At 42.0% G+C, this 17,364-nt stretch overlaps 1 protein-coding gene across 1 annotated transcript in view; it reads left to right on the top strand.

Annotated features, from left to right (window-relative positions):
* LOC135481000 (multiple epidermal growth factor-like domains protein 8) overlaps nucleotides 1–17,364 on the top strand; it is a 58,819-nt gene that overhangs the window by 37,735 nt on the left and 3,720 nt on the right. Inside the window, 7 exon segments of the mRNA XM_064760931.1 lie at nucleotides 1,465–1,545; nucleotides 1,547–1,733; nucleotides 11,044–11,224; nucleotides 11,772–11,961; nucleotides 13,146–13,316; nucleotides 13,913–14,058; nucleotides 15,642–15,768. Coding sequence (XP_064617001.1) covers nucleotides 1,465–1,545; nucleotides 1,547–1,733; nucleotides 11,044–11,224; nucleotides 11,772–11,961; nucleotides 13,146–13,316; nucleotides 13,913–14,058; nucleotides 15,642–15,768 — 1,083 coding nt within the window.

Genomic DNA, 17,364 nt, shown 5'->3' with positions numbered 1-17,364 from the left:
TGATGAAGGTGACGAATATCATACTGATGACCTTGAGAAAATTTTTTATTTAGTATTAAAGATTGTGTGAAATGCACATGTACATGCATTAGATTCCACTGACATTATTGTAAAACTCCATTAAAATGGATGAATTACAACACTCACTCATTTATGTGTCTGAAATTCTGAATATTTCTGTGGTACATAAGTCATTATTGTGACCTAGCTAGACTCAGTTTGAAGTCACCAGTCGCTCATTTCATTTTCATTTATACATCATAAATCTTGAAATAATTACGTTTGGAATACTATTGACAGGAATAAATCACAAAAGATCATGCTTAGTTGGTTAGCGCGCTAGCGCAGCGGAATGAACCAGGAGTCTCTCACCAATGCGGTTGCTGTGAGTTCAAGTCCAGCTCATGCTGGCTTCCTCTCCGGCCATAGGTGGGAAGGTCTGCCAGCAACCTGCGGATGGTCGTGGGTTTTTCGCCGAGCTCTGCCCGGTTTCCACCCACCATAATGCTGACCGCCGTAGTATAAGTTAATTATTCTTGAGTACGGCGTAAAACACCAATCAAATAAATAAATCAATCAAAAGATCATGCTCTGTGCCATGTAAAGTACAGTTGTGTACAGGGTATACGTACGTACACATTGTTATACAGATTAAACCTTGTGATATTACACAGCAGTTGTGTTGTATGAGTTGGTAGAGCGTCCACTTCGGCGTCAATCCTGGGTTGGGTGTTTATACCTAAAACCCTGAAAGAGGAAGTTGTAGGTTTCCCCCTTGACATTCAGCATTAATGAGAAAGTGCAATGACCGGTTGACTCATATCAGTATAAAGGCTCAGGCGGGGGGCAGCTTACTTGCCTTCAGTAAGTCATCTCCGTGAAGCAGCACTAGATTAAAGAGGCATGGAAATCCATTCTGCAACAAGGAGGCACATTACACGCATTCTAGGGGGTCCTCTGTGGCTCAGTTGGTTAGCACGCTAGCATAGCATAATGACCCAGGAGCCTCTCACCAATGCTGGCTTCCTTTCTGGCCGTAAGTGGGAAGGTCTGGCAGCAATCTGCGGTTGGTCGTGGGTTTCTCCCCTGGGATCTGCCCGGTTTTCTCCCACCATAATGCTGGCCGCCGTCCTATAAGTGAAATATTCTTGAGTACAGCGTAAAACACCAATCAAAATGAAGCAAATAAAATACTTGCATTCTAAGGACTACTTTGTTGTCATATGACTGAAAAATTGTTAAGTACGATGTTAAACCATAAGCACTTACTCACTCACTGTGCTGTATGGTAAGGGCACAGTGCGTGTTGTAACTGCACAGTGCTGTGAAACTGTTGAACATTACTTTGTATCTTACTACTTCATGATATTGATTCATTTATTTATTGATTTGTTTGATTTGCTCTTTACACCGTACTCAAGTTTAAAACTGGAGTTTAAGACATTATTTACTGTTATCCCTCAGTGTCTACCATATGCTGCCGTTCCTCTGGTTTGCTCCGGGGGGCAATGCGGCTACCTCATCAACGAACCCGTTAGAGAAGTCTGGCAGATGCCCGGTTGAGTGTGCCTTCCATACCCGCTGTTCCACCTGTCTGAAAGCCCCTGGGTGTGGCTGGTGCGCCTTCGGGGGAAGAACGGGTCAGGCGTGTGTGTATGGCTGGTGGACTGCACCATCCTTCTGTAGGTGTCTGCACGGCAGCCACGTGGAGCTGGTTACTCCCAATCAGAAAGGTAAGTCTGGTGATGTTGTCTCCCCTGATTTGGAGAGCTTTTCTGTTAAATATGTTAATAAAATCTGTTAAAGATACAAAGCTTCATTATTGTAGAATCTGGTATGTTTCGCATTCGAATACACGAACAACACTTCAGCAGTTCAACAATATGATACAAGTGAATTCTGATTGGCTTAATACTTTCTGCTCAGGAGATTTCAGATTTCAGCCTTTCACCGAAATTTATGGTCTGCCACATAGTTTCTATGAGTGGAATTTATTACGGCTGCTCAAACTTTGAACTTAATGATAGAGCACATGTGTATGTGTGGTTTTACAGGTTTCTGAATAGTCTCATTTGATCTCATGCTGTCTTGTGTAACCTTGTGTTCAGCAGATGGTCTGTAATGGAACAGATGAAATCTTTTGTGTACAGCACACCACACTCTAATTATTGAACCTTTTTGCATGTTTGCAAGGTGATTATTCAAGCATATTGTAAAGGCATTATTCTGTGTGGACTGATAAAATGATACTGTTTGAAATTGGCCAATCCAGCGTATGTAGTTTTGTCCCAAAATCAAATTAAAAGTGTGCATACATTGCACTGGAAGTTGTTGTTTTATTTGTGAAAAGTTGAGGAATTATTCTACACATTGATTCTCTGAACTCTGATTGCTTCTCTGCTGCTTGACTTATACTGAGGCCTGGGGCAAACGATTGCACAGTCGTCGTCATATGACTGAAAAATTGTTGAGTACGATGTTAAACCCCAAGCACTCACTCACTCACTCACGATCGCACAGGGAGAAGATTGGCTTCTTAGCAGTAAATTTTTTAATGGACGCCATGGTGATAATACAAACAGCTACAGAGATTCTACGAGATAAGTTTAAAGACAAACGAATGCTTCCTGAATACGTCTGTCTGTGCATGCGGCTTGTAATCTGTTACAACTGTTGAAAACTGTTCCGATGTGACTGGCATTTGATCCCGCTACTCCCCGTCTGTTTCAGGGTTGGGGTTTAGCCCAGATTCCGTATCTCATTTGTTTGTTTTACTGCAGTGTAAGTACTCACCCCGACCCTGTAGAATTGGGTTCTCAGTCACATAACCAGGAGCCCAGAAGGAGGGCCTGCTCCATAACCCCCCACCCACCCACCCACAAATTGCATAACCAGTAATACTTTATTTTCTAAGGGAGATCATTTAGTTCTACCTTGTGTCCATCATACATAAACACATTCACACAGAAAATTCATTTATACAGTATAAATAGAATATAGATTAACCTGATATAAGGTGACGACTGAGTGTATGCAGTGTAGTATATCATAGACAATTCTATGCTTAATGAACAGAGGCATATTTTGACATTTCCATTTTTTTTTAAAAACATTTTGTTATTTTTGAACATGTATAGGGCGTCAATTCCACAGTGTCACCCCAGAATATCTAAAAGAATTTTTAAGGAGAGATGAGTTTTAAACATGTATTTTATTTATTTATTTGATTGATGGTTTATGCCGTACTCTAGAATATTTCACTTATACGACGGCAGCCAGCATTATGGTGGGAAGACATTGAGCAGGGGGTGCGGGGGGACACATGACCATCCGCAGGTTGCTGATAGACCTTCTCACATACTGTGAAGTTGTAGGTTTTGCCTTTATTGGTGAGGAAGGGGCAGGGGGCTTGAGGACAGTTGCTATATACTTTGCCCTTCGTCCTTGTAAAAGTATTAATAAACAAATAAATTTAATTTTTTTGTACAATCCTGCTATGATACATATAGTGGTTTCCTTTTGGAAAACAATACAACATTTCTTAAATCTTATTGGGAATGAGATGGTAAATTTGCGTTTTGTTATTAAAGCATCTGAAGTACAAAATGTCATAATCTGACGTACAAAATGTCATAATTTGACAACTAGTGCCGTAGTGCTCTTGTAATGAGTTCCTTGGATTAAAAAGATTAGATAGAAGACATTCTCCCTTTGTTCATAGTTTTGATCATCCAGGTTACTTGCAAGGACCAGGATGCGATAAATAACATGGGAGTTAAATGGGCAAAATGCTGATTTTTGTTGATTCTTAAAGTATTATCTATCATATTTCAAGGCTAGACACATTCCGATTACCATTCGAGAAAATATTTCTTACCTGAAAGCTATAGTTTTCATTTCTGGGGGTAAAATCTTATTCAAGGCCTTTCTCAGCTTGGTTAAAGTGGCTATGTTTTCACCTTCATTGCTCTAGTCACATGACCAAAGACTTCACTCAGAGTGGTTAGTACGTCACTGCAATACTATGAATACAACAAGTTATGCCTTCTAGGTTGAGCCTGGCATATTTTCTGAGAGATTTCATTGGATGACCTAGTTAAGACTGACCTGTAACTAGGTGCATTGTCAAACACAGTCAAGGGATCGCCTGCAGTGAAGTTAAAAAGAACCGTTGACGTTAGGAACACGACAGAACATAACCAATATGTTCAGACGATAATGTTTCTGTGTTAATATGTATACTATTTTGGATCTACCAAATTGTAATAGTAACTACATAAAGAGCAGTCCACTACCTGGTTATGTAACTGGTACCTAATGTAAGTCGATGTTGTGAGTGGCAGTAGTGATTGATGCTGTTTTTTTTTTTTTTTGATCATGATTGTCAGAATTAGCTGTCATTTATTTTTGTATCTGTTTGGTCCTTTATTTCGTTTTCTTAACCACTTGTTTCATTTGCTGGTCACTTTTTTTTTTTTTGTGTTCTCTCAGTTTTTAGCTCTTAACAGGCAGGCTATTATCATATTATGAATTAACAGGGAAATCAATGTAAAGTTTACAATAAATGTTAGGTGTGGTATCTTAGAAAGGACTACATCTATTTAGATCAGGTTTTGCATATATGTAAAGTACAGTAACACAAGGGGGATGTTCCAGTGTTGATGTTAGGAGTGGTGTGTTTAAAAAAGTACTTGATGTTTTGAGTTCAGGTTTACATACATGTAAAGCACCGATAACACAAGGGAGTATTCTGTTGTTAATGCTCTCCTTGTGTGTTTATTACCATAAACCCATGTTAAGGTAAATGTATTTTATGTATTGAGCTGTAGTATTGCATTCATGTCCTCTACAGATGAGCATTTTGGTACCAAATCTAAGCTGTACATAGAAAAAAGTGTAAAACAAAAAGTTGAGTATTATTGTATATACCATCTTTATTATTATACCTGGCGTACAGCAGAGAGCCAAAACAAAGTTGTTTGCGTGGAGTAACAAGACGAATTTGTGAATTTTGTGTTGGTAGGTCGACAGGCTCCCCCACCCACTATTCCATTTTATTCTCCAAAGAATGGATTCTGTGTGGGAGAAAATTGTTTTAGTTATCAAAGGATTCCTCTCTGAAATACTCCAACTCCAAATATATTAATTAATATAGATTTACATTTCACATTTGTTGAATAATATCACAACAGCTTCAAGCTTTAAATGGAAAAGAAAAAAAAAGTGAAATATTTTAAAGTACTGATTTTGTGAAAGAAAAAAAAATTGCTTAGGTGGTTTTTTAGTGAGGACATGTAGGTTGGTAACCAAAGACAAACAGCTTTTTATTTACTTATTTATTTGATTGGTGTTTAATGCTGTACTCAAGAATACTTCACTTTTACAACGGCGGCCAGCATTATGGTGGGAAGAAACTGGGCACAGCCCAGGGGGGAAACCCACAACCATCCGCAGATTGCTGACAGACATTTCCACATATGGCCGGAGAGGAAGCCAGCATGATCTGGACTTGAACTCACAGTGACCGCGCTGGAGAGGCTCCTGGGTCAACAGCTTATTAAAGAAAGGCTAAATGAAGCAGCATGTGATTATGTTGATGATAAATCATTTAGAAACAGTGAAGTCTTTTGTCAGCTTGAATCAGTGTATTACCCTTCGCATGGCATGCAAATTTATCCACATACAATCCACATGTGTTATATCGGTGTAATCTATGTGGGAATTAATGATTTAGCTATGTCCCAGGTATGTAGCTGATCTTTGAGAAAAACCATGAGAGTTTTTATGAGAGTGAAGACAGATCACAGAAGCAATAGTAGTGCTGCCTGTGGCTTTGTAGCTAATTCCACAAAGTTTCTTTTGGCTGAAGTAAATATCACACGCAAATTTAATCCTTTGGGGAGCAGGCCATAGCCCACTTGTCAAGGAGTTTACTTTTTAATCACAAAATCACTTGAGGCTTCTCTTCAATTGCATTGTCGGAAAGGACTTTCTGTTTTTGTTTTTTTTTTTTTTTCTGTAATTTCCCTGGTCTTGTCTTCGGAACAGCAAGGGTGTCTTTTGGTGACAGTAAGGTGTTGGTGATGCTCTCTTGTGTGTGCTTACATGAAGTTTCCTGGAGATAACATGCATACAGCCACTCTGAGATAGCATCACCCATTCTAGAGTTTGTTGGGTCCATCATTACTCCAAAAATCAAACAACATTCAATCAGTCAATCAATTGATCAGCCCAAATTAAAACTGTTCACATTAATTGTCTGTGGCTGCTGTTTTGCTTTGAATAGGTTTTGTTGTAGTAATCAATTGAAAGCTATCACACAAAATTACTCGTTGTTACCCTTTCCGTCCATTTACACAGAGCTCTGTTTCATCAAGGATATGATGTAAAATTTTGCTCTGAAAAGGTTTATTTTAAGAGGCAGATAAGAGCCATACATTGTTGTCTTTCGTGCTGAATCATACATTTTTGTTGATGGGACATCAGGCTACTGTGCACATACCCTCCAAACAAACCTTTCTAAGATAGATCGGAAGAACTCTTAGAAGCGGACAAAATGAGTAACTTAAGAACAGACAAAATTTTGGCTCATTTGCGGTAAAGTTAATTGTTTCTGTCATGGCCATGGATATATTTAATGAAGGATGCAGTTTACTTGGTCCAGCTTTACAAAGATGTGGTACATGTACGACAATGTATGGGACTGTTGTACAGTAATACAAACGTACAAAACATCTTACGATAGAAAAAATGTCATACGCCACTTCTTGAAACTGGGCCTTGGTTCCCTCCAAGTAATTACATTTAGCTTAGCCTTTGTGGAACCAGGCCCTGGTTCCCTTCGAGTAGTTACATTTGCTTAGCCTTTGATCAATTTGTGGAACCAGGCCCTGGTTCCCTCCGAGTAGTTACATTTAGGTTAGCCTTGATCACTTTATGGAACCAGGCCCTGTTTCCCTCCGAGTAGTTACATTCAGCTTAGCCTTTGATCACTTTGTGGAACCAGGCCCTGGTTCCCTCTGAGTAGTTACATTCAGCTTAGCCTTTGATCACTTTGTGGAACCAGGCCCTGGTTCCCTCTGAGTAGTTACACTCAGCTTAGCCTTTGCTCACTTTGTGGAACCAGGCCCTGGTTCCCTTTGAGTAGTTACATTCAGCTTAGCCTTTGATCACTTTGTGGAACCAGGCCCTGTTTCCCTCTGAATAGCTATGTTCGGCTTAGCCTTTGATCACTTTGTGGAACCAAGCCCTGGTTCCCTCCAAGTGGTTACATTCAGCTTAGCCTTTGCTCACTTTGTGGAAGCAGGCCCTGGTTCCCTTTGAGTAGTTACGTTCGGCTTAGCCTTTGATCACTTTGTGGAACCAAGCCCTGGTTCCCTCCAACTAGTTACGTTCAGCTTAGCCTTTGATCACTTTGTGGAACCAGGCCCTGGTTCCCTCCAAGTAGTTACATTCAGTTTAGCCTTTGCTCACTTTGTGGAACCAGGCCCTGGTTCCCTTTGAGTAGTTACGTTCGGCTTAGCCTTTGATCACTTTGTGGAACCAAGCCCTGGTTCCCTCCCAAGTAGTTATGTTCAGCTTAGCCTTTGCTCACTTTGTGGAACCAGGCCCTGGTTCCCTTTGAGTAGTTACGTTCGGCTTAGCCTTTGATCACTTTGTGGAACCAAGCCCTGGTTCCCTCCAACTAGTTACGTTCAGCTTAGCCTTTGATCACTTTGTGGAACCAGGCCCTGGTTCCCTCCAAGTAGTTATATTCATCTTAGCCTTTGCTCACTTTGTAGAACCAGGCCCTTTTTCCCTTTGAGTAGTTACGTTCGGCTTAGCCTTTGATCACTTTGTGGAACCAAGCCCTGGTTCCCTCCAAGTAGTTACGTTCAGCTTAGCCTTTGATCACTTTGTGGAACCAGGCCCTGGTTCCCTCCGAGTAGTTACATTCAGCTTAGCCTTTGATCACTTTGTGAAACCAGGCCCTGTTTCCCTCTGAGTAGTTACATTCAGCTTAGCCTTTGCTCACTTTGTGGAACCACGCCCTGTTTCCCTCTGAGTGGTTACATTCAGCTTAGCCTTTGATCACTTTGTGGAACCAGGCCCTGTTTCCCTCTGAGTAGTTACCCTCAGCTTAGCCTTTGATCACTTTGTGGAACCAGGCCCTGTTTCCCTCTGAGTAGTTACACTCAGCTTAGCCTTTGCTCACTTTGTGGAACCAGGCCCTGTTTCCCTCCGAGTAGTTACCCTCAGCTTAGCCTTTGATCACTTTGTGGAACCAGGCCCTGTTTCCCTCCGAGTAGTTACCCTCAGCTTAGCCTTTGCTCACTTTGTGGAACCAGGCCCTGTTTCCCTCTGAGTAGTTACGTTCAGCTTAGCCTTTGATCAATTTGTGGAACCAGGCCCTGTTTCCCTCTGAGTAGTTACGTTCAGCTTAGCCTTTGATCACTTTGTGGAACCAGGCCCTGTTTCCCTCCAAGTGGTTACATTCAGCTTAGCCTTTGCTCACTTTGTGGAACCAGGCCCTGTTTCCCTCCGAGTAGTTACCCTCAGCATAGCCTTTGCTCACTTTGTGGAACCAGGCCCTGTTTCCCTCCGAGTAGTTACCCTCAGCTTAGCCTTTGCTCACTTTGTGGAACCAGGCCCTGTTTCCCTCCGAGTAGTTACCCTCAGCTTAGCCTTTGATCACTTTGTGGAACCAGGCCCTGTTTCCCTCTGAGTAGTTACGTTCAGCTTAGCCTTTGATCACTTTGTGGAACCAGGCCCTGTTTCCCTCCGAGTGGTTACGTTCAGCTTAGCCTTTGATCACTTTGTGGAACCAGGCCCTGTTTCCCTCCAAGTGGTTACATTCAGCTTAGCCTTTGATCACTTTGTGGAACCAGGCCCTGTTTCCCTCTGGGTAGTTACTTTCAGCTTAGCCTTTGATGACTTTGTGGAACCAAGCCCTGTTTCCCTCTGAGTAGTTACGTTCAGCTTAGCCTTTGATCACTTTGTGGAACCAGGCCCTGTTTCCCTCCGAGTAGTTACGTTCAGCTTAGCCTTTGATCACTTTGTGGAAACAGGCCCTGTTTCCCTCCAAGTAGTTACATTCAGCTTAGCCTTTGCTCACTTTGTGGAACCAGGCCCTGTTTCCCTCCAAGTAGTTACCCTCAGCTTAGCCTTTGATCACTTTGTGGAATGGGGGCCTTATTTGTAGTAGTTACTTCCCTTTTTCAAAATTTGTGTCACAATGACAAAATGCACTGCATCAACTATTGTCACATCCTTGTCGAATGAACAAAATGGTTGCATGTCAGAATTACATTGTTTATCACCACTCCAAGTGGTTACATTCAGCTTAGCCTTTGATCACTTTGTGGAACCAGGCCCTGTTTCCCTCCGAGTAGTTACCCTCAGCTTAGCCTTTGCTCACTTTGTGGAACCAGGCCCTGTTTCCCTCCGAGTAGTTACCCTCAGCTTAGCCTTTGCTCACTTTGTGGAACCAGGCCCTGTTTCCCTCCGAGTAGTTACCCTCAGCTTAGCCTTTGATCACTTTGTGGAACCAGGCCCTGTTTCCGTCTGAGTAGTTACGTTCAGCTTAGCCTTTGATCACTTTGTGGAACCAGGCCCTGGTTCCCTCTGAGTAGTTACGTTCAGCTTAGCCTTTGATGACTTTGTGGAACCAAGCCCTATTTCCCTCTGAGTAGTTACGTTCAGCTTAGCCTTTGATCACTTTGTGGAACCAGGCCCTGTTTCCCTCCGAGTAGTTACGTTCAGCTTAGCCTTTGATCACTTTGTGGAACCAGGCCCTTTTTCCCTCTGAGTAGTTAAGTTCAGCTTAGCCTTTGATCACTTTGTGGAACCAGGCCCTGTTTCCCTCCGAGTAGTTACGTTCAGCTTAGCCTTTGATGACTTTGTGGAACCAAGCCCTATTTCCCTCTGAGTAGTTACATTCAGCTTAGCCTTTGCTCACTTTGTGGAACCAGGCCCTGTTTCCCTCCGAGTGGTTACGTTCGGCTTAGCCTTTGATGACTTTGTGGAACCAAGCCCTATTTCCCTCTGAGTAGTTACGTTCAGCTTAGCCTTTGCTCACTTTGTGGAACCAGGCCCTGTTTCCCTCTGAGTAGTTACGTTCAGCTTAGCCTTTGATGACTTTGTGGAGCCAAGCCCTGTTTCCCTCTGAGTAGTTACGTTCAGCTTAGCCTTTGATCACTTTGTGGAACCAGGCCCTGTTTCCCTCCGAGTAGTTACGTTCAGCTTAGCCTTTGATCACTTTGTGGAACCAGGCCCTGGTTCCCTCTGAGTAGTGACACTCAGCTTAGCCTTTGCTCACTTTGTGGAACCAGGCCCTGTTTCCCTCCGAGTAGTTACCCTCAGCTTAGCCTTTGATCACTTTGTGGAACCAGGCCCTGTTTCCCTCTGAGTAGTTACGTTCAGCTTAGCCTTTGATCAATTTGTGGAACCAGGCCCTGTTTCCCTCCGAGTAGTTACATTCAGCTTAGCCTTTGCTCACTTTGTGGAACCAGGCCCTGTTTCCCTCCGAGTAGTTACGTTCAGCTTAGCCTTTGATCACTTTGTGGAAACAGGCCCTGTTTCCCTCCGAGTAGTTACATTCAGCTTAGCCTTTGCTCACTTTGTGGAACCAGGCCCTGTTTCCCTCCAAGTAGTTACCCTCAGCTTAGCCTTTGATCACTTTGTGGAATGGGGGCCTTATTTGTAGTAGTTACTTCCCTTTTTCAAAATTTGTGTCACAATGACAAAATGCACTGCATCAACTATTGTCACATCCTTGTCGAATGAACAAAATGGTTGCATGTCAGAATTACATTGTTTATCACCACGGCCAATTTAGGTTGCTGTATGTTTAACATGAAAGAACCTGAATTTTGGTCCATGGCTTCTTTATTGATTTAAAAAAGGTGTTTTATTGTGATATTGTACTTTATGAAGATGTAAGTTTGAGTACCAAAAGTAATATTCTATGACCTTATTTCTTCTAAAAATGTGCTTTATGGGGGATTTTTTTTTTTATTGCTGAATACAGTAGTTTTTTAAAAGTTGTTCGGGAATATGTTTCAGTCGCGGCTACAAACCGCTCACTACAGTTCCTTGACCCCATATTCTGGTCGTTCATGAAATGTCCGCCGGAGAACGAGTGTGAGAACAACCATCATAACTGTAATAATGAAACGGAAGACTGCCAGGACACGCCCATAGCCTACCAGTGTGTCTGTAAACAAGGATACGAAAAGGCCGGAGGGTAAGGGAGACAACTCTGCAGCTTTCTAGCTGGCTGGGTATTTGAGAGTTATGGGAAGTAAAAAGGGTAGGCAGTGAATGTGTCTGCCATAATTGAATGTGATCTGTTGTTTTAGGCTCATCAGCTCCACTATTAAAAACAATATGTTATAGACAACAGTTTTAATTGTTGGAACAGAATCAATTTTTTTTTTCGATGTCGAAGGAGGGTATAAAAGAAAAAAAAATCATCTGATTTGTGGTAAATTTGAATTGTACAAGCAAGTTTTCCTGTTGAAGACATATTTATATGATCAGAAACCTTTTGAAAAAATAGGAAATTCAGAAAAATCTGAAGATCTATGATAGTTTTCATCCGTTGACGGCAAATATGTTTAGAATGGATCGATATTTGAGAGCCTCAAAAGAGGAAATTGTTTGTTCATGTTTTTTTCTGGTTCATTTTATAGCACCTCAAATCAGGTTTGAAAACCAGCTTGCTCCATGCAAAAGATTTGACATATAACAAGTATGTACTAAATGCTCTGAATTTGCTTGTTAATTTGCAGTCAATTGGAGTGCGTACCCCAGTGTAACCAAGGCTGTATCCGGGGACGATGTGTCCGCCCAGACGACTGCGCTTGTGACTTCGGCTGGGTCGGACGGAACTGCTCCGTGGAGTGTCAGTGTAACAAGCACAGCAACTGTAAAAGTGAAAATGAAACCACTGTTTGTACTGGCTGTTCCAACAATACCATGGTAAGAGTTGCTGCTGTTGTTGTGTTGTGCAAGTTTTTCTCAGTGGCTTATTTATCTGCTGTATCTGTTTCATAACATTATCTACATTGACTGCAAAATTACATTGGTCAGGTTGGCCAATTTCAGGGCTTTACAAAAAGTGTAATTGTATCAGCCTGCACAGAATGTGCTTGAACAAGCACCTTGCAATCACAGGAAAAGGTTGAAGAATTACAGTATTATATTAGACCAAAGCTAAGTTGGACATTCCTACTGTAACGCCCAGCTTGGGTCACGTGGACTTTCACAGCAGACAATTTCAATAAAAACAATGGCTTGAACCCTACCTTATTTTTGTTATCCACCAATTCCCTGATGTAAACATACTGAACAGACTGTAAACGTGAAAGCCGGCATAGGTAAACAATCTTTCAATATTAATCCAGCCATTTAAACTTTTGAATCTGGCAAACCAATTTAACGTCCGCCATGTTTGGAATTTTTTTGTCACCTTCAGGGTGGGTGATGTGCTGCGGAAAACATTCTGTTTACAGGGCATGCAATTCTTAAAGGACACAATATTTTTGCTATGTTGGTATGTAAACTGCATGTAAAAGAATTGCATTCCCTGTTACAGAATGTTGGCTGGGATCAAATTTTCACGGCTTATCACCCTGCCCCAAGTTGAAAAAAAAAATTCTAAACATGCCAGATGTTAGTTTGGTTTGCCCAATTCAAAAGTTTAATTGGCTGGATTACTGTTTTATTGAAATTGTCCACGTGCAAGTCCATATGAGCGAAGCTGGGGGTTACGGGAGGAGTGTCCAGGTTAGCTTTGGGCTATACTCTGTAAGACAGTCCTGAAGCTAGAAACTACATGTCCTCCTTGGGTAACAGATGTTTGTGTCTTTGTACATCATGGGCTTACTTGTCACTGACGGAGTAGAAAAACATGTCTCCATTAATATGGTGTGCATAACTGCGTTCATCATGTGTGAGAAAATTCATTAGTAATTTGCCAAAGGCCTGTGGTATTTCCCAGGTATTTTACTTTCCTCTATCCATTAAACTTGCATCATATAAGTGAAAAAGTCTTAAGTGTGGCATTAAGCAACAATGAAATAAACAAATATAAACATAAATTAGAACATTTATTTTTAGATTCTTGAAGTTAAACCTTTTTGTGAACATCCTTCTAAATACAGGGTCACCAGTGCAGCTTGTGTAAGCCATTTTTTGTGGGCGATCCCAGAGATGGGAAGTCGTGTATTTCTTGTCGAGAGTTCTGCAATAACCATACAGATTTCTGCGTGACCTATGAAGAGAGCATAGCATATGGCCTTGACTATGCCTCACAAAGAATTAGTGAAAATCAGGTCTGTATACTTAAAAAATGTGGTCTACCCAAAGCTGGTTAGAACAAGATTTGAATAGCAACCACTATCTGTGTAAAATCACTTGAGCCTCTTTTTCGAACGAACAAATTTTTGAATCTGGACCATTCACTTAAAGCTCAATTGAGGGTCTCCGTGTCTGAGGGCCTCCGTGGCTGATCGGGTTAGCACGTCAGCACGGGACAATGAACCAGGAGTCTCCCACCAATGCGGACACTATGAGTTCCCAATTCCAGCTTATGCTGGCTTCTTACCCCGCCCGAACTTGGGAAGGCCTCCCAACAGCCTACTTACGTTCATGGGTTTCCCCCAGACTCTCCCACCATAAGGCTGGTAGCCTTTATATAAGTGAAATATTTTTGAGTATGGCCTAAAACAACAATCAAATAAATGAATAGATATACAAAAGAAGGAAGAAAACTGTTGCCAACATTTATTTGAAAATGTTAGTTGTTTAGTGTTAAGTACCAATAAGTGAAAGATATTTGATGGAATAGAACATTCGTAAAACTGATCAAGTTGCATGAAACAGCATGCGGAGATGCGGTGTTCAATTATTATAGGTGTCGTTGTTGCAGTTGAGCAAGATAAGGACAGGCCCCAAGGAAGAAGATGCAGTGTGTTTGTCATGTCAGCACAACACAACCATGGAACATTGTGACAAGTGCCTTGTGGGATACTTCAGGATACGCCAGGACAACCAACTCATCCAGCCCTGTCTCAAGTAAGTACTCAAACAACCAACCCGTGAAGCCCTGTCTCAAGTAAGCGCTCACTCAAACAACTAACTCTTCCACCCCTGTCTCTGGTAAGTGTTTACTCAGAGAATCTACTCATACAGCCTCTCTCAAGTGTTTACTCAGATAACCTACTCATCCAACCTGTCTCAGATAGGTGTTTATGCAGATTAACCTACTCCTCCACCCCTGTCTCTGGTAAGTGTTTACTCAGAGAATCAACTCATACAGCCCTCTCTCAAGTAAATGTTTACTCAGATAACCTGGTGATCCAACCTGTCTGAAATAAGTGTTTACTCAGATAACCTACTCCTCCACCCCTGTCTCTGGTAAGTGTTTACTCAGAGAATCAACTCATACAGCCCTCTCTCAAGTAAATGTTTACTCAGATAACCTGGTGATCCAACCTGTCTGAAATAAGTGTTTACTCAGATAACCTACTCCTCCACCCCTGTCTCTGGTAAGTGTTTACTCAGAAAATCAACTCATACAGCCCTCTCTCAAGTAAATGTTTACTCAGATAACCTGCTGATCCAACCTGTCTCAAATAAGTGTTTACTCAGATAACCTGCTGATCCAACCTGTCTGAAATAAGTGTTTACTCAGATTACCTACTCCTCCACCCCTGTCTCTAGCAAGTGTATACTCAGAGAATTAACTCATACAGCCTCTCTCAAGTAAGTGTTTACTCAGATAACCTACTGATCCAACCTGTCTCAAATAAGTGTTTACTCAGATAACCTGCTGATCCAACCTGTCTCAAATAAGTGTTTACTCAGATAACCTACTCCTCCACCCCTGTCTAGCAAGTGTTTACTCGGACAACCTAATGATACAACCTGTCTCAAATAAGTGTTTACTCAGATGACCTATTCATCCAGTTCGTCTCAAGTAAGTGTTTACTCAGACAGCCCTGTCTCAAGTAAGTGTTTACTCAGAGGATCAACTCATAAAGCCCTTTCTCATGTAAGTGTTTACCCATATACCCAACCCAGACAGCCCTGTCTCAAGTAAGTGTTTACTGAGGGAGACAACATGGACAGCCCTGTCTCAAGTAAATTTTTACTTAGATAACCTACTCATCCAACCCATCTCAAATAAGTGTTTACTCAGATAACCAACTCGGACAGCCCCGTCTCAGTTAAATGCTTACTCAGATAACCTGCATGTACTCATCCAACCTGTCTCAAGTAAGTGTTTACTCAGATAACCAACTCGGACTGCCCTGTCTCAAGTAAGTGTTTCCTCAGATAACAAACCCATCCAGCCCTGTCTCAAGTAAGTGTTTACTCAGATAACAAACCCATCCAGCCCTGTCTCAAGTAAGTGTTTACTCAGATAACAAACCCATCCAGCCCTGTCTCAAGTAAGTGTTTACTCAGATAACAAACCCATCCAGCCCTGTCTCAAGTAAGTGTTTACTCAGATAACCTACTCATCCAGCCCTGTTTCTGGTTAAGTACTGGCATACCATACTTCACGGAATTATGTCACCCAGATAATGTTAAAAACGACTGGAAACCCCAAAACAATCAAGCTAACCAGCAGTTGTTATCTCCCCTGATTGCAGGTGTCAGTGTAATGGGCACAGCGCCACCTGCAATGAGCTGACAGGTGAGGACTGCGATTGCCGAAACAACACAGAGACGAGCTGCAACAAGGATAGCAAGGAGAAGAAACCGTGTTGGCAGAAACAGGTAAAGAGCTAGACATGAGGTACTCTCTCCATGACTTGCCATTCTCACCTGCAGTTGATATGCTTTGTCAAAGACACTCGTGTGGTACTCTTTCCATATGATTAAAGACTTACAATACAGCAAAGAGAGTAAAAACAGAGCATCAACGGCAGTGTTATAGTTGACAAATTGTCAGATGTATCCAGTGAAATATAGCCTCTTGTCAGCTTAGCTCAGTTAGGGTTTTATTCTGTTTCATGTATGTATAGTAGCATAGCACGATGGCTTATGCGGAATTAGGTTAAAAAAAATGCTGTGATGTTAACTGCAAGTTGTGAGACATTACAGGTATAGAATTACTCAGATTGCTGACCATTCTCACTATCAGATTGTACATGTGTGCTGTATCAGAGGAAACCTGTTTTTCTGATGGTAGACAGCTAATGTCCAGCGAAGTAGTAATGAAGCTAATTATAGGTTCATGCCATCGTGATCAGTTTTACATCATGAGGTAACTAGAGTAAACCGCAGACCTAGGGTGATTTACTAGTGAACTTTCTCACCTGTGACATATGTTATTTTGGTGAAATGCAAGATCTGATCAATGGCCGATTTTTACCTGATAAGGTTCTGAAGCAGAGGAATGCTAAGAAAAAATTCTCTGTTTGAGAATGGGATTGTGACTTGGGGATTGAAGGGCAAGCGCTTTAATTTATTTACATATTTGATTTGTGTTTTACACTGAATACTCAAGAATATTTCACTTATACAATGACAGCCAACATTATTGTGGGAGGAAACTGGGTAGAGCCCAGAGGAAACCCATGACCATCCACAGATTGCTGCCAGACCATCCCATGTACAGGAACACGTTTATCAGTTGGATTGTAATGTCATCCTGATTTTATTGGGAACTTAGCAAACGCCAAACGACAGGATCTGTTGCCATTTTTTTGAGAACCCAGCGAACGCCAAACGGCAGGATCTGTCGCCATTTTATTGGGAACCCAGCAAACGCCAAACAGCTGGATCTGTTGCCATTTTATTGGGAACCCAGCAAACGCCAAACAGCAGGATCTGTTGCCATTTATTGAGAACCCAGCGAACGCCAAACGACAGGATCTGTTGCCATTTTATTGGGAACCCAGTGAACGCCAAACGGCAGGATCTGCCGCCATTTTATTGAGAACCCAGCGAACGCCAAACGGCAGGATCTGTCGCCATTTTATTGGGAACCTAGCAAACGCCAAACGGCAGGATCTGTCTCCATTTTATTGGGAACCCAGCAAACGCCAAATGGCAGGATCTGCCGCCATTTTATTGGGAACCCAGCGAACGCCAAACGACAGGATCTGTCGCCATTTTATTGGGAACCTAGCAAACGCCAAACGGCAGGATCTGTTGCCATTTTATTGGGAACCCAGCGAACGCCAAACGACAGGATCTGTCGCCATTTTATTGGGAACCTAGCAAACGCCAAACGGCAGGATCTGTTGCCATTTTATTGGGAACCCAGCAAACGCCAAACGGCAGGATCTGTCGCCATTTTATTGAGAACCCAGCAAACGCCAAATGGCAGGATCTGTTGCCATTTTATTGGGAACCCAGCGAACGCCA

The sequence above is a fragment of the Liolophura sinensis genome, chromosome 13 (assembly GCF_032854445.1).
Source record: "Liolophura sinensis isolate JHLJ2023 chromosome 13, CUHK_Ljap_v2, whole genome shotgun sequence".
NCBI lineage: Eukaryota > Metazoa > Mollusca > Polyplacophora > Chitonida > Chitonidae > Liolophura > Liolophura sinensis.
The sequence above is the reverse complement of the archived record's forward strand: the minus strand, read 5'-3'. Positions and strand labels throughout refer to the sequence as shown.